Genomic DNA, 22,828 nt, shown 5'->3' on the forward strand with positions numbered 1-22,828 from the left:
TTAAAGATGGTTGGCATTAGTTTATAGCAGTAGTTGGTTCTTTGCTCTTCTTGATAGTTTGTGGTGTGTTCTTACCAGATGTTACTGTTACTATCCGAATGAAAATAGATTCGGGTGACATTGTAGATCATAATTGTCATTGAATCTGAATATATTCATTCTCGAAACCCTCATCAACAAAGCTAGCATCTGTTGGAAAGAAAATCACCCCTGTTTTTGGTCGTATGCTCATTGTTTTCCCATTTAAGTTCTGTCATTCCTCCATTATTACAGCATAAAACTACTTTCTTTTTTCATCAAAATGTTACCACTGTGTAGTTTCATTTCTACATAGTTCATAGTTCATTTCTATGTACTATGCACTGTGTAGTTAATTTCTACGTAGTTCATTTCTACATAGCTTGTTGCTTTTTGCTAGCAGCTGTATATGCTCAGAAGGACATGGTCATTTAAATATTGAGTGAAAATAGCTTCAGACATTATTTCTTTTCTTCTCTGGCTCTATCCAAGATGACAGGACATTTTTTGGTATTATAGCCACAATGGAAGAATGTGTGGGGCATTGAGGTTTCCTATATTAACAAAGTATCATTCAGTACTTTGAACCCAGCTACAACTTCAAATTCTATCTGTGCTTCTAGCATGCCTGATATCTACTTGCTCTTCTGCATCTGGTGCAGGTAAACTGAGATAAATTTTATAACTTAATATCTTGTAATTTGTTAAAATGGATGTAGATCCAGCAATCCCTCTTCTGGGTGTATACCTGCTTTTGTTTTAATTCTGGAGATTTCTGTCATAATTTTCAAGCAGCTCAGAAATTGTCTTATTATCCATAGCAACTAGTAGTATAAATTGTTTTCTTTTATTTCCAGGAAATGCTTCCAGACTGCACACTTTTACTTAGAGGACAGCACATCCCCTAGAGTAATATCCACACCTCCAACACCTATCTTTCCAATTTCAGGTAATGGCTTAAAGTGTGACCATGAGTAGCTGGTAGATATTGAACAAAAAGCACAATGTTGAAAGGTTTGTTTTTACTGGTACACTATGCAAATTGCTATAATGTAGATTAGTAAATTTTTGTGTTGCCCCAAATATTTATTACATCATGTTTGAGGTACTCAGGTTTATATTCTGTCCTCATTAATTTTAAACATTCTTAACCATAAAGATGATATTGCAAAATTAATTTATAATTGTTCAGGTGTATTATGTTAAAAACATTTATAGCAATAAAATATTAGTTAAGAATAATGGTGACTTTTACTCATTCCCATTATGTTAATGGAAACCCAAGCAACAAAAGTCAGATTAAGTCATGGAAACCCAAGCAACAAAAGTCAGATTAAGTCAATGCAGAAAATGTGGATGGGAAGAAAATGACAAAAATAAGGATAAAGTCTTGTTCCTTTCTGATTACTTGAGTTTATGTGAGAAAAGGTGGTTTTTGTTTTTGTTTTTTAACCTACATTAGAAAAAAAGATCTATAAAATTGTGGTGGTAATAGTAGGAAAAGCCATGAACACAAAGAATGTATGGCTGCTTGAAAAAATCTCTCAGAATGTTGAACAGTTGAATATTTGGGAAGACTTTAGCTATTTTTGTCATAATTTATCTGAATAACAGTATTCAAAGGTAGCCAGGGTCATTTTGATAAAGTCATCCATTAACCCTAGAGTTTACACTATAAGTAAAATCATAGCCAGTCATTTTTAATATAAATTCAAGGGTTGCATGTGCAGGTTTGCTACGTGAACATATTGCATATTCAAGCCACTGATTTAATTGACATTTTATAATGTCTTAGATTGAAAAGTGACAACAAAAAATAGTGGTCTAGAATTGTGTGATCTGGAAAATAGAGGACAATAAAAGGAAGAGAACTTAAGAAACTAGGAATACAAAAGGAGAAATTCATCTATGGGACCATTTTATAGATGGCACTTTTTAAATTCTCTGACTGATGCTCCATATTCTATTGCTAGAGGCTCGAGTTCTACATGATGTTATCCTCTGAAATCTCATGACTTAAAAAAAACAGAAAAAAAGACAAACATTTTATTTATATTTTACATTTATATGTTGATGTTTGTTATATGTTTATATCATATATGATATATATTATTTATATATTTAACTATGTATGATATTTTCTTTTTGTGCCTTATAAACTTAGGAATTACAGTGTTTGCTATTTTTCCTCTTTTGTCACGTCTGTGTCTTTAAGCACCAGTGTTTTATTTATTTTTCTAGTTTATATTAAAATACTGTTATTTTAGTACTACAGTGTCTCATTAACTTATTTAGAATTTTTAGACCAACAGCTCTCAGTTATCTGTTCCATTTTGATTCCCTTCACTTCCAAACATGTCTCTTCTGCATACCCCGTCAGCATGGGTATGCAAATTAATTAAAATTTTATTCAAAGTCCAACATGGTTTTTTTGTTTTGTTTTGTTTTGTTTGAGACGGAGTCTCACTCTTTGCCCAGGCTGGAGTGTAGTGGCGCAATCTCGGTTCACTGCAAGCTCCGCCTCCGGGGTTCACGACATTCTCCTGCCTCAGCCTCCCGAATAGCTGGGACTACAGGCCCCGCCACCACGCCCAGCTAATTTTTTGTATTTTTAGTAGAGATGGGGTTACACCGTGTTAGCCAGGATAGTCTCGATCTCCTGACCTTGTGATCCGCCCGCCTCGACCTTCCAAAGTGCTGGGATTACAGGCGTGAGCCACCGCGCGCAGCCCATGGTTTGTTTTTAATAAATAAAATAATGCAAAATCAGAACCTAGCCCAGGAGATCCAAACTGCCCTGTTTTGAAAATCAAAAGAGTGGTGATCCAAGGGCATTTCCTTATTTCATTTGTTCAGCTCTCAAAGATTCCCTCTTGATCACCTCAATATGCATGTTTTCGTGTAAAAATCAGAAAGCAAAATGAATGTTAGTCTCACTTACATGCAGACCAATTAATAAAAGAAATTACCAGAATACCTGACTGTCAATAAAAGGTAGTAGTCTACTTATAAAAGGAGGTTAGCTGTGCAGGATAACATCAAGGGGTTTGAAGGACATTTACTAAGACTAATGACTTCCATGTGACAAATCATCTCTGTTTTCTTATCTAATTATAAAAGCTTCTTCGAAGCAAGATCCTTCTATAAGTGTGAAGGTAGAATTACACCTTTGTCTAGTGTTTCTTAAGCTTGACTGACTAATTCAATTTTAGTATTCAGATCCACTCATCTAAGAGAGAGAACAGATGGATTCCAATTTTTTTTATCAGCAAATTCTTGGTAACTGAAGCTTTAAAATATTAGATGGCCTAAATACTGAACATCTGTTGATATAAATAACTGTTCCTAGTGAAATGTGTTTGATGTTTCCTTGTCAGAGAAATCACTTGTAAAATTGTATACTATGAACTAGTAATATGTTCAGTCTAAGAAAGTCTTTCCAGGAAAAGAAAAAAAAAAAATCAGGCCAGTTAAAATAACTTGGCCCCTTCACAATTAATTAACAGATCCAATGACTTTGTTTACGTAGCATATTTTCAAGTTAGAATTCTTGAAATTTTACAGATTAAAAGTCCCAAAGGCTTTTGACATTATCCTTAATGAATATTTGACATATAAATGTTTTCTATTATTTATAGAGAGAAGGAAAAAATGTTTTCAAATGTAAACATCTGACTATTTGACTGTAAGACATTAAATTGTACAGTTTTATAAAACTGAAATTGCACTATTATGCTTGGTCCACGGTAAAATTGAAACTATATTATTTCTGCATTTTTTTCTCAGAATTTACATGCAACATCCAGGCTTGTTAAAGAAAGTTGTCTATCAAAAGATGCAGTCCACTGATAAGGAGTGGGGCTATGGTGGTATTTATAAATTAACATTGAAAATGAATGATTTTATCTTTAGGGTATAGATGGAAAAGAGATTGCTGAACAAATCAGATTTCTGAAATACAGGTTTTGATTGATAATAAATGTAGAGAAAATCGATAATTGTTGCTTAACAATTGAATGCTGAGATTTAGTTGGAATTATACAAATAATTGAACTTTGAAGTTGTTTCAGAAGCTACTTTATAAATAACAGGAACGTTTATTTCTGTTAAATTATGCTTTCTAACACAATTTTTTTTTTCCTGTAGATGATGTTGGAGCAATTCCAATAAAGCACTTTCCAAAGCATGTTGCAGACTTACATGCAAGTAGTGGGTTTACTGAAGAATTTGAGGTATGATTTTAATATGTCTATTTTAAATAATATATAGAAAATAGTATATTTAAAAGAATCAGCAATAGACTATTTCTTGACCTAAAGATAGTGAAACCATTTGCATTTCTAGTAAAAATGTTAGTTCCGTAATTACGTATGTGTTTAGGAGATGTGTTATAGTTACCATATAATTTAGAAAATTGGTTTTCTATTTTAAAAGCCAAGTTGTACTTGTGGAAAAATAAAAAGAAAAAATTGTTCATTTTCTTCCATAAAGTACAAATCTTTAATATTCTTTTTAAAATCTGGATTAATAACAGTGATCCTTTTTAATTTTCTAAATTATATAAATTATACTAAACTACTAAATTTCATGATTTCCAGCCAAATTACCTAAAAATTCTTAACTGTGATTTGTACACCAGTGTATGCAAAAGCATTTAGATAACACTTTCATTATACCAGGTAAAAAATGTATCTTCTTTTCAAGAAAATACGCATTTCTAAAAAAAATTTAAACTTCAAAATCAGTAAGTTTTTCCAATGATATTCTGTTAAAATACTCTTAGATAGGAGGGCAGAGAAAATTTACCGCAAATTTATCATGGCCCATTGAACTATCAGCTAAGCAGATGTTTCAAAATACAGAGCTATAAGCACAAAGGTAACAATAAAAACCACAAAAATAAAAGCTATCCTTTGTGAACACCTTCTTATATGTCATTGGACTTTGTACTTTCACATTCAACTTTCACCCATCTCTGGGAGTTACGTGTTATTATTTCTATTCATGTTATTGATGAAATCAAACTTCGTAGAACTTAATTAACAACTGATAAATAGCGAAGTTTGTGATTTAAAAACTCATGTCCTTTCCATTGTAGCTGTGAGCAGGCAAGCAGTCTTCAGCCTCCCCTCTGGCCATTCCCGACTAGAGAGCTTTCGTATTGCATTTTTGCTTCCCTCTCTCCTAACCCCAGTGGCTCTGTGGACCTCCCTCTTTGAAGTACTTTGAGCTGTGAGCCTAATCATAATATCCACTCTCTCCTGATTTTCTTTCCCCACTGCACCCAGCAATTGCTTCCCAGGACTCACACCCATCATGATTTATTTGGGGAGGCAAAATGTTATAGATTAGAAAGCTTTAAGAAATCAAAAGAAAGAGAGGTATGATATGTTTTTACTAACTTAAAAATAATAGAAGCCAATTTATTTGATTCTAAAAGAAATCTGAATCATAGCTACATTGAATAAGAAAGCAGTGTGAGGCAGTACTAAGATAAAGAATTACATGTCTAAAACATCAAATTATTTTTTATTATTTTGATAGACTAGAGGTTATGCATGCTATAGTGTTAACTCAATGTTAATTTCAGTGTTAACTGATAGAAATTATCAGGCTAACATCCAACAAAATAAGAAAAAAATAGACAATTTATAGTATAAGTCACTGACAACATATGCAGATTCATGGTTTTCATAACTATAAAATCATTTTGAATATTATTAAGCAGTCCAAAATAATTAAATTAATAACATAACCTCATGTTTTCACTTTAAAAGTTTTTTCTTAATTCCATCTCTTTTAACTCACTGCCTGATTCAAAAAAGTTTTCATTAACTGAATAATTAGCTTAGTAACTAATAGTGTTATACCTTTTAAGTGGTTCATACATCAAATTGCTTTTAATTATTCAGAATGACTTGCTGCAAAAGAAGCCTTAAAAGGTTCTGTGGAGAGAGACTGGGCCATTTGCTGATGAATCAGATTTGTATTTGGGTTATTGACTTTCTCAGAAATTACAAGGTTTTTATTTTATTATATAATACTAAATAATTATAAATTCTAAACTGATATATATAGTTAGAAAATATTTCTGAAGGCATATTAACTCATTTTTCATAAAAAAAATTGGCAGAAATCAGTTTTCTGTACTTATTAAAGTTTAAACAAAAAGATCTACTAATTAAATATTTAAAGGGTTATGCTATCTAAATTTTGTTACAAAATGATGTAGTGTGTATGACTTTTAAAATTTTTAGGAAATGATTAATGTTTTGATAGCCTTAAATCTGTTACAAACCACCTAATAGGAAGCTGTTTACTTTTTAAAATAACCCCCCAAAAAAATAAAAACAAAAAAGCATACCACTAATTCAGAGTTTCAAATAGTGCTACTATGGTCAAATAAAATAAAATTTGGATATTAGCCAATCTGACTAATATGACAAAATGTATCATGAAATATGTGGTTCCTCTCATCTGCATTTTTAAAATCATCATATTATGACGTCACTATCTCCTTTTAAAAGTGTTATTTTTTCTTTTACATAATCTTAAAGTTCCAAATTATTAGACATTTTGATTTGCATGCAACTGTTTGAAACATTCTGTTGTGTTAGTATTTGACAAATGTTATTTATTGCATGATCATAGTTTTCCATTGTAAACCTAATATGAACGCTTTTTTTTCTCATTTGTCGTGTGCTGTGGAATTTGATTTCTTTACTTTTTTGGCATTCATTCCCTCATTAGACACTGAAAGAGTTTTACCAGGTAAGGCATTATTTCACTGCATTTTCTTTTAGCCAAGAAGTAGTTGTAACATTTAAAAAAATTTCATTTGATAGATTATTGTGTTTGTTTTGTCTTCCTTATTATAATTTAAGGCACGTTGTTTGAAAGAATGTGTGTTAAAATGGTTTACCTATAATTTTTTACAGGAAGTGCAGAGCTGTACTGTTGACTTAGGTATTACAGCAGACAGCTCCAACCACCCAGACAACAAGCACAAGAATCGATACATAAATATCGTTGCCTGTAAGTATATTCTTAAATCGGCTCTGACTTCAATATCATTGCCATTTTGGTCCCTTTTAAAAATGTCCTGAAGTCATCTGAGAGCTGACCTTAGTGTGGCTATTTCGTGGCCTTTTTATCAGGGAATAGTAAGACTTGTGTTAGATAATATGTAGCATTATATCACTCTGACTTAAATTCCTTCTGCAATTAATAACATCTGTTGCATTTAAACAAAACAAACTTGAATTTTAATCCAGTTCTTTCTTTTGTTTTTTCTTTCATGGACTGTACATGTCTCTTTGTGGTTTTTGTCGTTATATATACGACTTGGTCCTATTTTCACCTAGGATTTGCTTACTTCTGTGTGAATTTACCAACCGAATGACATTTTCTTTCAACTTTCTCTTTTTTCTTCTACCTTTACCTGTTTCCTCCCTTTCTTGGCATTCTTTCTGGGGTCCTACAAGGAATTAGTTGGATTCTTTCTTTTAATTCTTTCTTTCTCTTTGTTTTCTTAGCCATTCTCTCTCCCCTTCTCTTCAATGAGCAGCTATCTGGCTTTTTTCATTAGTGCAATTTTACCTAATATTTCTGTATGAAATTACTGTCTTTCTTCTGTCGTCTTACAGCACTTCTGGTTGCATTTATTCCCTATTATTTTTGTTTATATTCCCCTTCATCTCCAAAAATTCATATTCATGTTCCCTCCCTACTCCACAAACAAACAAATGAACGAACAAATAAACATTCAACTTATACCTTTTCTATATATTCAGTGGTGTGGCCTCATAGGAGTGTGGCCTCATAGGAGTGGCCACTGGCTTCATAGGAGAATGGTATTACCAACGAGGTTATTTAAATTCTGGTTTCATTCTAGTTCTGAAAACTGATGGAGCTGCACTCTTTTCCCTGTTACTATCATGATCTCTTATATAGTTTTTATAGATGTTGCCTTTGTTTCCACAGAGTTTACAATAATTTTTATTTTTTAGTAGAGGGCTTTATATTTGTCTTCCTGAACTGCGTCTTCCCTGCCTACACATAAAACTCACTTGCTTCTTGAGATAAAATTATTAGACTTTCCTCTACAAGCTAAATAGAACATACCCATCAGGTAATTAAGGAGGGGACAGAGATTAACATTTAATGAACACCTACTATGTGGCTGGCACTGTAAATAAGTTATTTCATTTAATCCCTGAATCAACCAGGCAAGATAGGAAATTTTCCTATTTTAGAGATAAAGAAAAACAATCCAGAAATTCTAAAACTATTAAAACTAAACTACAAAAGTAGATCACCCTGACCTTGAGACCCATCTGTCAGTTGCCATACATCTATTTGCACATACATTCCTGTATCAGTATGACCTGTAACCATCACTGGAGTTTTCATATCCCAGAGTATTTCTTTAACTTGTTATGGTTTGGTCTGTATTCACTTCTTCATCCTTGAAAAGAATAATCTTCCCAGTGAAACTACCGTGTTTCCTTCAAGTAATACTTTATTTTTCCAAATAAATATAGTTTTTCTGTAGAACTGAATTTAATCTTAAACTCCTTTAATCATACTTTGAATTCCCGTAGTTATACCGTATATCTATTACCAGATTTTGCATCCATCCTGTTTTAATTGGCAGTGTGTTATCTACCTCCTCTGTGCTTGGCCAGCTGTTCTCCTGCCTCCTTTTGAAGCAGTTTCTCTTTGAGGCTCCTCCTGAAAGAGCTGTTTGCTGTGACTATTCATATAAACTTCCTAGGGAACCTTTGGCTTTCTTCTCTGTCTCTTCTTCCTTCATCAGCCTCCTGTTCATCCTTCCCTAGCTTTGTGAGCCCCACCCCACCGCCCGCCATCACGTTTCCGTCTCTTTGAGAAGCTCTCCACTGTTCACAGCCCTTGTAACCAACCTTAAAATTCCATCTAAGAGACCAACTTCAGACGTCAACCTCTATAGAAACTTTTATCTCAAACCAGAACAATTTCTATTTTTATATCCTTCTACTACATTGCACCTCTCACCTGACACCTGTGTATATACCCTAGTTTCACCTATTACCTTTGAAATGTTCCTGAGGGTGGAGATTCTTTTTGTATTTGTCTTTGTTATCTTTGTCATCTCTGTATCCCCACAAAGCCTATTAAAGTAAGTGATTTATTGCGTTGATTTTAATGGTATGAAATAAATTATTATGCAAATATGAATGATCATTATGCTGAAAAGTAGTCTGTGCTACAATGAAATATATTCTTTTTGTATTACAGATGATCATAGCAGGGTTAAGCTTGCACAGCTTGCTGAAAAAGATGGCAAACTGACTGATTACATCAATGCCAATTATGTTGATGTAAGCATGTTTTAATTGAAAATTTTGTAGAAATTATATTAGACTGAATTATTATACCATAATACCATACATACATACACTAGTGCTTAATGTCATGTTATTTGATAGAGAATAAAAATGGTAAATTAACAGTAAATAATTTTTAAGAGAGCCTGTGGCTAAAACATTTCATATTGAATGATACTCAAGCTATTTTACTTGGTTTATCTCCTGAGTGAGGAAAGGAATTCATGATGGGAGTGTACCTTCAGGGTAGAATAGGTAGATTCAGAAAGGTTTCTAACTCTTTAAATGTGAAGAGCAGGGCGAATACTTATTTTAAGTTTCCATTAACTCCTGGCACAATGATGTGCATTTAGCAGATGAACAAAAAAATGTCCATAGTAGTAGTGATTAAAAGGCCAATATGATTATTAATCCAGTTATCAAGCTTTATAATTTTGGGTATTCCTCAGGATACCCAGCTTTGTGAAACTTACTGGGACTCTCCAGAGACTGTACACCACTCACTAACTTATTGGTTTTTCACTGTGATCACCTGAATGTCCGCGGAACTCAGTTATTTCCCTACCACCCACCTCTCAGTCTAGCTGGCTTCAGGTTAATACTGTGTGGAACACCGAATTCAAATAAATGAGTACATAAGTATAAAGTGGGTTTGTTACAGGCAATTGTTTCCTGCTTCCTGCGGAGGAAATATGCATGTCAGAATGAACATGAGATCTGGAGTTAGAACTGATTTTGAATCCCATCTCTGCCACTGGCTAGCTGTAGGACTTTGGAAAGCCCCTTCACTCCTCTCAGCTTTAGGTTCTTCATCTCCACCTCAGGGTTGATGCTTCCATTTTGTGTAGATGAAAGATTAAGGTTCATGTTCTGTATTAGTCTATGAAGGACACTGCTATGAAGGAATACCCAAGACTGGGTAATTTATAAAGAAAAGAGGTTTAGTTGACTCATAGTTCTGCATGGCTAGGGAGGTCTCAGGAAACTTACGGTCATGGTGAAAGGCACCTCTTCACAGGGCGGCAGGAGAGAGAATGAGTGCCCAGTGAAGGAGGAAAGCCCCTTTTAAAACCATCAGATCTTATGAGAACTCACTCACTCTCATGAGAGCAGCATGGGGGAAACCACACTCATGATTCAATTATATCCACCTGGTTCCTCCCACAACACACGGGAATTATGGAAACTGCAATTTAAGATGAGATTTGGGTGGGGAAACAGCCAATCCATATTATGTTCATAAAACATCTTGTACAAACTGGGACACAGTAATGAATTGCTAATAATGATTAGCACTTCTCAGTACCTTGGAGTTAGGAGGTTACACTCCAGATGCTTTTTTAGCTGCTGTGGACATCTGAGCCGATTGCCTAAAATACATTTCAAAGCAGTGCTATTAAAGACTTGATTTTAAGCATAACAAATGGACTGCAAATGGATTAAATACACTTGGAATGCAAATGCATAGAATTATAGTTGTGTCAAAGCAAAGAGAGCTTTTTTTTTCTTTTTTTTACAAAAGTGATAGGGATCCTTCTGCTTCCTAACCAAGAGTATTTTCTAACCAAGAGTAGCTATCTTAGTTAGTACCATCAAATTTCTCCAACTTCTCAAGTTTATTTTTTATGGTTTTCTTTTATAGAAAAAGTGTGCTGACCTTAAAAACTTAGGTATTGTACAGTTAAAGATGACATATAAATCAGTTAGTAGGAAATGTTTATCATTTAATTCTTCAGGGCTACAACAGACCAAAAGCTTATATTGCTGCCCAAGGCCCACTGAAATCCACAGCTGAAGATTTCTGGAGAATGATATGGGAACATAACGTGGAAGTTATTGTCATGATAACAAACCTCGTGGAGAAAGGAAGGGTATGTAGACAATCTGTTATATCATCCCCTAAAAACTAATTAGAGGTACTTTAAATTAGTTTTAATAGAGTCAGCATTAGGAAGGAGCCAAAGTTTTGGGAGTTAGTTGATATTCTTTTCCAGTAAATATGACAGCTACAGGGAAACTGTTAATACTGTTAGTCAAAGGGTTTCATTACAAATCATGCTATCTGCCTTTTAAATGCATTCCTCATTCTGTGAGAGAAGTAAATGTGACTCATTGAAAAGCAATATGGAGTGAAATCGATTTTAATTCACAGGACATGGATTTTAGTCTCGGCTCTGTAACCTGAATCTTCTGACTCACTTGCCTCATCTGAAAGGGGAAAATTTAGGCTACCTCATCTCGGTCTCGTTCAATTCTCAGATTCTATCCCTAGGCTGCTCCACAACTAATTTCAATTGCTTATAAAAAAATAAAAAATAAAACATTTAGAAGAGTGAAGGAGTCCTTTCCTGTCACCATCTCAGAACTTTACTGATTTTGGGGAATGACTTTTACATGGAGCATTTGAAATACAGAAATAACATCTACGTTTTCTTTTGCAGAGAAAATGTGATCAGTACTGGCCTGCCGATGGGAGTGAGGAGTACGGGAACTTTCTGGTCACTCAGAAGAGTGTGCAAGTGCTTGCCTATTATACTGTGAGGAATTTTTCTCTAAGAAACACAAAAATAAAAAAGGTGAATCAACAAATGAAGGACATAATGAAGTGAACAATGCATTTGGTCATTTTTTAAGTGAACGAGTGATAGAACCAAGAAAGGGTAAAAAGTATATAACTAAAGGCATTAAACATTCTTATAACAGGCCAAAAATTTGCCGAGTGTGGTGGTGCGCACTCAGGAGGCTGAGGCACAAGAATCACGATTGCAGAGAGCTGAGATCGTGCCACTGCACTCCAGCCTGGACAACAGAGTGAGACTCTGTAAAATAAAAATAAAAAAATTTAAAAAATAAAAAAAATTCTTATCACAGCTGCTGTCAGTCCTAAAGGTTTCTTTCAAGTCTCTAAATGCCCGCTGTGGCTTTGGAGCCAGACTGGTTTTGTTGCTGATGTTTACAGTGAATGTGATGCATGAACAGAAATTCCTATCTTGTGTGGCAACTGCATAGGATGACCCTGACATGATCCCAACATTCAACTAAAAAGAGTGGAGAGTGAAACAAGAAAAAGAAAGAAAACACGAAGAATAATGTGTACTCAGGTTCTTCAAAGAAACAGAACCAACAGAATAGAGAGATAGAGAGATTTATAATTTTAAGGATTGACTCAAATGATCATGGGGATTAGCAAATCTTAAATTTGTAGGACAGGCTGGCAGCCTGGAAATGCTGGCAGGATCTTTACGTTGCACTGTGGAGAAGAATTCTTTCTTCTTCAGGTAACCTGTCCGTCTTTGTTCTTACAGCCTTCAAGTGGTTGAATGGAGCTCACCCACATTCTGGACTATGATTTGCTTTACTCAAAGTCTACTGACTTACATGTTAATCACATCTAAAAAAAATACCTTTCCAGCAACATTTTCTGTGACTAGTGTTGACCAAACAATGGGCCACCATAGTATAGCCAAGTGGACACAAAATTAATGATCACAATTGACACTCTACTTTTTTTCGTTCATTATGGACCCTCAACATCAAATCAAGCTATAACTCCTGACTTGCTGTTTAAGAACCGTGTGTGTGTGTGTGTGTGTGTGTGTGTGTGTGTGTGTGTGTGTTTGACTGTTATTAACTGTCTGAACTTTTCCAGGGCTCCCAGAAAGGAAGACCCAGTGGACGTGTAGTCACACAGTATCACTACACGCAGTGGCCTGACATGGGAGTACCAGAGTACTCCCTGCCGGTGCTGACCTTTGTGAGAAAGGCAGCCTATGCCAAGCGCCATGCAGTGGGGCCTGTTGTCGTCCACTGCAGGTGAGTCTCAGAGATGTACTTCTAAACCCATAGAACTGCTTATACTTGCAGAAAAGATATCAATGGAACAAAGCTTTTGCCAAAATGGGAATGATTTCTTGAAGTGAGGGTGATGAAATTATATGTTCATTTTCATAAGTATTGATCAGTAGGAAATGAACATGCCAGACTCAGAGTTGGATGGCTGAATATTTCTAAGCACCACATATTTTTTGATGTTGATTATTGTATTTAATTGTTCAACTGGATTTCAGCTTATTAACTATTTGAGGCAGGTGGAACAATGTTTTTGTTGTTAAACCAGTATTTACCTCAACATATAACAGCATGGGATAAAAATACTTGAGCTACAGCCCCTGTCCCTAGGAGTTAAAAGCCTTTTTTAGAGTTATTATGCCAGGCTTGCATCACAGAAGCCAAAGCACACAAATTGTGAGAAATTTGGCAAAATATATTTAAGTTGTTTTTAAACACTCTGGGACCAGAATTCTTTTATCATTTTCTTGGGTTCTAATGCATTATATTGAATGTATTGTCAATTCATTGTTGCCAAGATTTTTTAAATTTCCAAGACCAGATTGATAAATGGAAATAATGATGTTTCAATGAAAGAGGAAAAATACGTTAAACATCCTTATTTAATGTTTTTAGTTAAAATAATAATAGCAGTTAATATTTATTGAGTGCTGACTGTGTGCCAAGCCTTGTGATCACAAAAGTCAAATTTGTTTCTATGTGAAGTATTGTTATCAAAGCAGCATGCTTTTACAGAAGCAAGTGTTTGCCTTTGATATATAGCTTACCTAACACATTCTAATTACCGTCTCAGGAGTTAAATTTGAGAGACTCATCTTGAGGTTTTTTAATCTGTTAGCCTGATTATAAACTGAGGAAAACAGGAAGATGCAAGAAAAATAGTGTTGAAGGTCAGGGATTGTTTCCTAGCAAACGGAGAAGGACCAGGCTATTGTGCAGAGCAGGTGCTAATTTTCCACTCTAGCACTTCCTACTTGTCGGAACATTTGAAAAGAATCCCTGTCTGTGAATTCTGTCCCTCTGCTAGAGGCTTTGAAGAAGTCGATAGATAATGGCCCTTTAGAAATAACTGAAGTCATGCTTTATTCCTCACAATCTCACTGAAATGATATTTTCAGCAGAAAGCTTTATCAAATTCTTTTTCCCATTAACGCGGAAACCTTTACAAACGTGTCTACCTGGAAACGTAGACCTAGGGACGTTCTCTTTTCAGAATTTGGTGAAGCTGAAGCTTTCATTTTGTCAGATTAAATGTCTATTTGCCACACTCTGATACATAATATTTTCATCGTACAATATACAATGAATAATAAATATCTTTTTTTGAAAATTTTAAAATCTCCAACAGAAATAGTGAAGTTGTTTTGCAATTAGACACATGACAAAACATTAGAAAGGGCACTTTTCAATTTGTTGTTTAAAGCATTATGCTTAACTACTAAACTGTTTACAGTATTGAATTGCTAAATTTATTGTGTGGTTCACTTGCTTGAAGAAGGAAGTTAATCAACATGACAACCAGTAGTGATCTATTTTTCAAATTTATTTTATGCTTAACATTGAAATATTTATTTCCTTGTCTTCTCTTCAGTGCTGGAGTTGGAAGAACAGGCACGTATATTGTGCTAGACAGTATGTTGCAGCAGATTCAACACGAAGGAACTGTCAACATATTTGGCTTCTTAAAACACATCCGTTCACAAAGAAATTATTTGGTACAAACTGAGGTATGATTTTTAAAAGGATAACTTTATTCATCTAAGGTATGGAAACGTCACTAAAATGTAGGTGTATTCATCTCCCAGGACTGCAAAACAAAGTAATATACACGGGGTGGGTTAGAACAACAGAAGTTTATTGTCTCATAGTTCTGATGTCTGCAGGCCCATGCACCTTCCAGAAGCCTCGAGAAGATTCTTCCTTGCCTCTTTCAGCTCCTGGTAGCCCCATGCATTGTTTGGCTTGTGGCAGCACAACTCCACTCTCAGTCTTCACTTGGCTGTCTCCCTCCGTGTCTGTTTCTGTAACCAAATTTTCCTCCTCTTATAAGCGTACCAGTTATCCTCCTCCTCCAGTTGATCTCATCTTCACTAATTACATCTGTAACAAACTTTTCTACAAATAAAATCACACTCTGAATTATCAGGGGGCTAGAACATTAATATATCTTTGCAGGGGGACACCATTCAACCCATAACACCAGTAACTGCAGCTATGTCATGAATGAGCCAGGTAAATTTTGTCTATTTTGTGACCCCAAATAGGGAATACCCTTTAAAATGACACCAGTCACAGAGAAGATACAGCAAAAGTCTAAGTAGAGTGGTTCACACACACCCTTGCTAGCAAAAATCTCAAGTTCTTCATACACATAGTGGATGAATGGATTCTTTTTTTAAAAAAAAAATATAAATTATGCTTAAATTATATCCATTTTAAGCCCATATAGTTTACCCATAAGTGACAGAACAATGTCAGCAAATCTGCATTTTATCTTCACTATTTCTAAATAAAAATGAACTTAAATGGAAACCTATGAATGGCAGCTTGAAAGCAATCAAAAACACATGGCTGAGTGGGCTTCAGAACGAAACCACACCAACCTTCCTTCCATCAATTATCCTGAGCAAACTTAAACAGGAACAGAAAACCAAATACCACATGTTCTCACTTATAAGTGGGAGCTAAATGATGAGAACACATGGAGACATAGAGGAGAACAACATACACTGGGGCCTTTCAGAGGTTGGAGGGTGGGAGGAGGGAGAGGATCAGGAAAAATAACTAATGGACTAATGGGTACGAGCCTTAATACCTGGGTGATGAAATAATCTGTACAACAAACCCCATGACACAAGTTGACCTGTCTAACAAACCTGCACATGTACTCCTTTACTTAAAATAAAAGTTAAAAAATGACATTCTGGTGATACAAAACCAAGGAAGAGTTCCGTATATGAAATATCAGAGAACTATTAACAACTTTATATAAAATTGAGTTAAGTTATATATGACAAGTGAAAAGGAGAGTTGGCATTGCCAGAAGGGGTAGGCCCACCAGAAGTATAGAAGTCAGGAGAGCCCTCTCACAAAGTGTAGAGGTGTCAAGTTTGAAGGATAGGCAGAGAGGACATTGCTTTGCCTTGCCAACTCTTCCTGCCTCCTGCCCTATTGTGTATTGCCAACAATGCGCAATAAATGCAGAGGTAAGGAATGAGAAGAGGTTCTTTCTTCTGTGACCACTTCCTTTCCTCTGTCTGACTTCTTTTCAGGTTTAGTAAGCAATCTTTTTTGTGGATCTTCCCCCATTCTCTAAAACTCTCCTTGTCTGTCAATGGAAGGCACTATGTTTGTAGGTAGATACATATGAGGAAAACTTGAAGTAATGTTTCTTATTGTCATTTTTTTTGCCAGGAGCAATATGTCTTCATTCATGATACACTGGTTGAGGCCATACTTAGTAAAGAAACTGAGGTGCTGGACAGTCATATTCATGCCTATGTTAATGCACTCCTCATTCCTGGACCAACAGGCAAAACAAAGCTAGAGAAACAATTCCAGGTGAGTCCTCTTGGAAGCCTCTTGCATGTCACTACAGAACTGAATGTCCCTGCATCTTCTCATTGAGTTGACAGGGTCATGTTGAGTGGGCAGTGTGGGTACAATGGCTTTGTATTTGAGCCATCATTGTTCCTTACTGTGGGCTACAGTGCCACATGGTAAATTTCAAGGAGAAATATAATTCTGAGTAGCAAGAGGAAAAGTTCTCAGAAACTTTAAACTAACTTTTATAAATGCAAACTTGGTCGAGAAAAGAGGGGCATAGAGCATAACAGAATGAACAGAAAGAACTTGTAAAACAGACTATATAAGTGCTCTTTTTACTTTGAAAAAAAGCAGACCACTTAAACATGAGTGCTGTGGCTCAGGCTGTTCCTGATACTCTTTGGAAAAAACTGTGTCTCACTTGAAACCCCTGGACCAGAGTAGTCTACACTGGAATAATAGCTTCTTCAACCCCAGTTTCTCCCCCTCACCCTGTCTCAAGGCCATAAGCCAGAGACAAGAGCATGTTTTGTCCATATTGTACTTCCCACAATACCAGCCTTCTGACTTTCAGAAATCAGTAGGCAAAGAATTCAGAAAGCAGGTGTTACCGGACCTGCCAGCTGAGACCAAAGCATTTGCAGAATCGTAGCTTTCCACAGGAATGGGGGCTATATTATTTCACTCCACATTGTTCCTGTGCTATCCGCTTACTTCTCAGAGTTCCTGGAGAAATAGGGCCAAGTTTTGAAGAATGAATATCGAGGAAGAATTCGGAAGACCTTAGGAAAACCCAGGAGAGTTAACAAATGTTGAGATTTCACTTATTCTCCTGCTTTGCTCCCCAGTCTATAGCATAGGTTGTTAGCCACCATGAATTCCTTTGGACCATTTGCCTTTTAAATTACTGCACGGTGTGCCTTTGGAGGTGAAAGAGAAAGATTGGGGTCAGTACTGAGCTTAGAACCTGTTGTCAGAAAGTCATACATATTTTACTCAGCCAAGCTTAGCTCAGTCATAAAGGAATGCCTTAGTGGGGGAAAGAGTATGCAGTTGGGTTTCAGATAATAAAGAAATGTTAAAATGTAATTAAGTTGTAAAGATATCTTTTCCCTAAATAAATTACACACACACACACACACACACAATATTACCCATTTCAACAAAACTCTCATTTAAATATGATTTGCTCCTGTGTAGTTGCATTAAAAAAAATGATATGGTAAGCTAAATAATCCAGGATCAAAATGAAAATATTAACTATAAGGTCAGAATTCAATTGAAAAGAGAGGTATTTTACTCTCTTTCCTGTTAGCATCATAAATAGGGAAATGTATTTGTGTGTATGTGTGTGCACTATCCCATAAAAAAGATATCTATTCAAGTTTATCTGTAGAAAATTTCCTTGAAATAAATTGAATATCTGTTTATTCAACAACTACTTATTAGACACCTACCAGATGTCAGGCTTTTGTGTTATTAGGATGCAAACATGAATTTATAAAATAAATAAACAAAGCACACCCAGCTCCTAGTCTTATGGTGCCTGCAATCTAATAGAAAATACAGGTAAGAAAACACAAACAGGCCAGGTGCAGTGGCTCACACCTGTTATTCCTCTGTTTTGGGAGACCATGGTCAAGAATTTGAGACCAGCTTGGGCAACAGAGCAAGACCCTGTCTCTATAAAAAAATTAGCTGGGTGGGTGGCATGAGCCTGTAGTCCTAGCTACTCGGGAGGCTGAGGTGAGAGGATTGCTTGAGCTCAGAAGTTCAAGATTACAGTGAGCTATGATTGTGCCACTGCACTCCTGTCTGGGAGATAGAGTGAGACCCCTGTCTCTAATAAAAAAAAGAAAGAAAGAAACAGATAAACACAATAGTTTGAAAAATGCCATTATAGAAGTAAAACTGGATGCTGTAGGAGTACAGATAAGGATGCAACTTACCAGGGGAGAAATGTGTAAGATATATTTAAGAGTTGAACACAGGATTTGGTGATTCATTGGACATTGCAGAGAGAGAGGAGAGAAAAGACACAAGCATAACTACTCAGATTCTGCTTGGGCACTGGGAAAGTGTGATGTCATTCACCAGGAAGAGGAGGTGGTACATGCTTGAGGGGTGTAGTGAGGGAGAAGACGGTGAGATATTTCTAAATCTACCTTATTTTTAGGTTCTTGGGAGATGTCCCAATAAATATGTATACTTGGCAGTTGGATACTGGGTCTGAAGCATAAGAGAGGTCTGGCCTGAAGAAATGGATTTGGGAGTAATCAGCTTAGACATGGTTCTTTGAAGACTTGGAATTGGATAAGATAACCAATTAAAAATGAAATGTCTAAGAAAGGTTAGAAAGGATTACTTAAGAAAAGATTTTAATTAACCAACGAATGGCCAGCCCACAAATAAAGGGGGAAAAGTGGCATCAGAAGGTGGGAGAAAATTTGGGACAGCGGGGTATACTAGGATCCAAAGTAAATAATGTTTCTTGAAAGAGGAAGTGAACAGAGATGGCAAGTGCTAATGACAAATCAAGTCTGTTGGGAATGGAGGAGGCCATTGGATTTAGAAATAAGTCATTGATGACCTTTGCCTAAGAGCCATTTGGAAAGTATAGCATTGATGCCAGATTACAGGGAGTAAGGAATAAATGGATCTGAGGAATTAATGACAATTATATAGCTCAAAATGTTTTCTCTGCTCAAGTCTGTAATCTCAGCACTTTGGGAGGCCGAGATGGGCGGATCACAAGGTCAGGAGATCGAGACCATCCTGGCTAACCCGGTGAAACCCCGTCTCTACTAAAAAATACAAGAAACTAGCCGGGCGAGGTGGCGGGCGCCTGTAATCCCAGCTACTCCGGAGGCTGAGGCAGGAGAACGGCGTGAACCTGGGAGGCGGAGCTTGCAGTGAGCTGAGATCCGGCCACTGCACTCCACTTTGGGCGACAGAGCGAGACTCTGTCTCAAAAAAAAAAAAAAGAAAAAAGTTTACTCTGGACAGAATGTTTAAGATGACTATAAGAAAACTTGGAGTTAGAGAGTAAGATTTGGGGGGTATTTGTCTGGGCTTTCTTTGCTTATGTTTTAATATGAGACATGGGAGCTTCTTTAAAAACTAATGGGAAGGGAGATAATTGGAGTGTGCAGAGACCCTGAGTGGTACAAAGAGGCAGGATTCAAGACACAGTTAAAGGGATTAGTGTTCAAAAGCAGTAAAACGTAAATGTTTACAGTAGTACACGTATAGGCTCTAAGGCTGGAGGCTGAGAAAGTACTCTGTGGTTTCTATTCTCTGTGAAGAGAAGGTGAGTGTGTGTGCGTGTGTATGTGGTGGGTGTTGTACATATATTCCTTTTTTAATTGAGACAGGTTCTCACTCTGTCACCCAGGCTGGACTGCAGAGGCACAATCTCTCACTGCAACCTTCCTCTCCCTAGCTTAAGTGATCCTCCTACCTCAGCCTCCTGAGTGGCTAGGACTATAGCAAGTGTACAACCACGCCTGGCTAATTTTTAAAATATTTTTTGTAGAGATGGAGTTTTGCCAGGTTGCCCAGGTGGTCTCCATCTCCTGAGCTCAAGCGATCTGCCTGCTGTGGCCTCACAAAGTGCTGGAATTACAACCATGAGCCATTGTGCCTGGCCCATTGCACACATATTCTAAAATAAAACTGTTAATAGATGCAGAGGGAAAAGGGAGATAATTTCAAGGAATCTATATCATACCAGTCATTTTCTCAGAATGTAATACAGTAAAAATTGGAAATTGACAATGAAAAGTTTCCCTAAAAAATTTGATATTTGGGCATTAAAAATACCCTTTTAAATACTATACATATGTAAGAGGAAATTATAAAATCTTTAGAACTAAAGGTCAAAAGAAGCACTACATAACATTTTGAAAATTTTAAAAATTAAATAGAAAATTTAAATGATTAAATAAAGCTTTAACAAAACCTAATGCAGGTTCTGTCAAAAGACGATTAAAATAGATGAACCTGTGTCCAGACTGACAAAGGGAGGAAAGAATGTGAGTAAATAATATTGAGATAAAAAAGAGAGATATAATTTAGAAACATTTTTAAACACAAAAGCATAATATGAACATATTTGTGACAATACATTTGAAAACCTATATGAAATGAATAATTTATTGTATATTCTTAAATAACTAAAAGCATTCATTGAATTGTTTGTAACACAAAGGTTAAATGCTTGAGGTGATGGATGCCCCATTTACCCTCCTGTGATAATAATGCATTGTATGCCTGTATCAGATAGCTCATGTTTTCCATAAATATTACACCTTTTATGTACCCAAAGAAATGAAAAATAGAAAAAATTCTAAAGGAAAAATATAATAAAAATACTCTAAAAATATATAGAAAATTTAACTAGGCCAATAGCCATTGAGGAAATCAAATGAGCCGCCTAAAATCCCACCTTCAAAATATAACCAGGCCCAAAAGAATTTGATGTCACATTTTGCCAATTTTTAAGGAACATACAATTCCAAATGTTAGCATAAAAAATCCAGGTGAAAAACTAACCCAGCTATTTTATTGGACAAATATAACTTTGACACCAAAACTGAACAAAGGCAGAATAAGACACTTATAGACTGGTATCAATAATCTTATTTAAAATATCAGCAACTCAAATCCAGCAGTGTATTTCTTTAATATCATGAGCAAGTAGAGTTTATAGGGTTTATTCCAAAAATGAAAGATGGTTTAACACTGAAAAATATTAATATATTTACATACAGAAACAACATGACCCTGTCAATTAATACAGGAAAAGTAGTCAAATTCTACATTGTTCAGTTAAAAAAAAAAAAAAAAACTCTTAGTAAACCAGAAATAGAAGAAAGCTTTCTTAGCCTTCTAGAAAGTGTCTATCATAAAACTACAATAAACATCATACATAAAAATTAAAATTGGAAATGCTCATAATAGATTCAAGAAAAGATAAGGAAGGTCAATTATTGGCACTACTATTCAACATCATCCTGGAAATTGGATTAAACTAGAAAGATGTATAATGGTAGAAAAGGATTTGCAGATAGATAATATAACCACCTGCAAAGAATATCGAGAGAAACAAAAGAGAAAATAATTATCTTTAATTAGAGTTTAACAAACATACATAAAAATCAATAGCATTGTTATTTGTTAGCTTTGAGTGATTAGAAAATGTATTAGAACAATAAAAAACCCAATCATTAACAACAATAACAAAACAGTAGCAAAAACTTCATCATCTCAAAAAAGACACTTAACAAAATGTGCAGTAAATATATAAATTTATAAAAGTAAATTGAAGAGCATAAAATTAGGCCCAAATAAAATATAATGTTGATACATGGAAATATTAAGATAGTGCTTCTCCTTACATTGACTATAGAAGTCAATGCAGTATCAATCGAATTTACGGCGGGATTTTTCATGGAAAATGTAGAACAGATTTTAATTCAGCATGGAAAATTAAAGAGCCAAAATATCTCATCCATACTGAAAAGGAAATAATAATACAAGAATTCTGTTGTACTGTATATGGAAGACTTATGATGTGATATAATAGTATTGGAAAATGGAGGAATCTAGCAGAGGAATGATGCATTTGAGGAAATCTATTATGTGGTAGAGATAACATTACATATCAGTGAAGAAACAGCAGACTAATCTATAAATAACATTGGGAAAATTTTCATGTCAAAAAAAGTAACATTATATCTCTACCACTCCTCAAACATCAAAATGTATTCAAGGTGGATTAACTACCTAAAGGTGAGCAAACCTTTATAACTATTGTAAGATCATTTTAGAAAAGAAAATATTGGGTTGGGCACAGTAGCTCACACCTGTAATCCCAATAGTTTGGGAGGCCAAGGCAGGCGGATTGCTGGAGCCCAGGAGTTCGATACCAGCCTGGGTAATATGGTGAAACCCCATCTCTACAAAAAATACCAAAATTAGCCAGGTGTGGTGGTGCACGCCTGTAGTGCCAGCCACATGGGAGGCTGAGGCAGGAGGAACTCATG

At 35.5% G+C, this 22,828-nt stretch overlaps 1 protein-coding gene across 4 annotated transcripts in view; it reads left to right on the forward strand.

Moving 5' to 3' along the window:
• The window catches only part of PTPRZ1 (protein tyrosine phosphatase receptor type Z1), a 192,512-nt gene that overhangs the window by 157,980 nt on the left and 11,704 nt on the right, over nucleotides 1-22,828 (forward strand). For 2 of the 4 annotated variants that reach the window (XM_015134780.3, NM_001278382.1), the window contains 10 exon segments: nucleotides 876-967; nucleotides 4,165-4,250; nucleotides 6,769-6,789; nucleotides 6,957-7,053; nucleotides 9,298-9,380; nucleotides 11,123-11,257; nucleotides 11,828-11,962; nucleotides 13,036-13,199; nucleotides 14,827-14,962; nucleotides 16,650-16,796. In XM_015134780.3, the coding sequence (XP_014990266.3) occupies nucleotides 876-967; nucleotides 4,165-4,250; nucleotides 6,769-6,789; nucleotides 6,957-7,053; nucleotides 9,298-9,380; nucleotides 11,123-11,257; nucleotides 11,828-11,962; nucleotides 13,036-13,199; nucleotides 14,827-14,962; nucleotides 16,650-16,796 (1,096 nt within the window). 4 annotated transcript variants of the gene reach the window in all.

This window comes from Macaca mulatta, chromosome 3 (assembly GCF_049350105.2).
Source record: "Macaca mulatta isolate MMU2019108-1 chromosome 3, T2T-MMU8v2.0, whole genome shotgun sequence".
Taxonomy (NCBI): Eukaryota; Metazoa; Chordata; class Mammalia; order Primates; family Cercopithecidae; genus Macaca; species Macaca mulatta.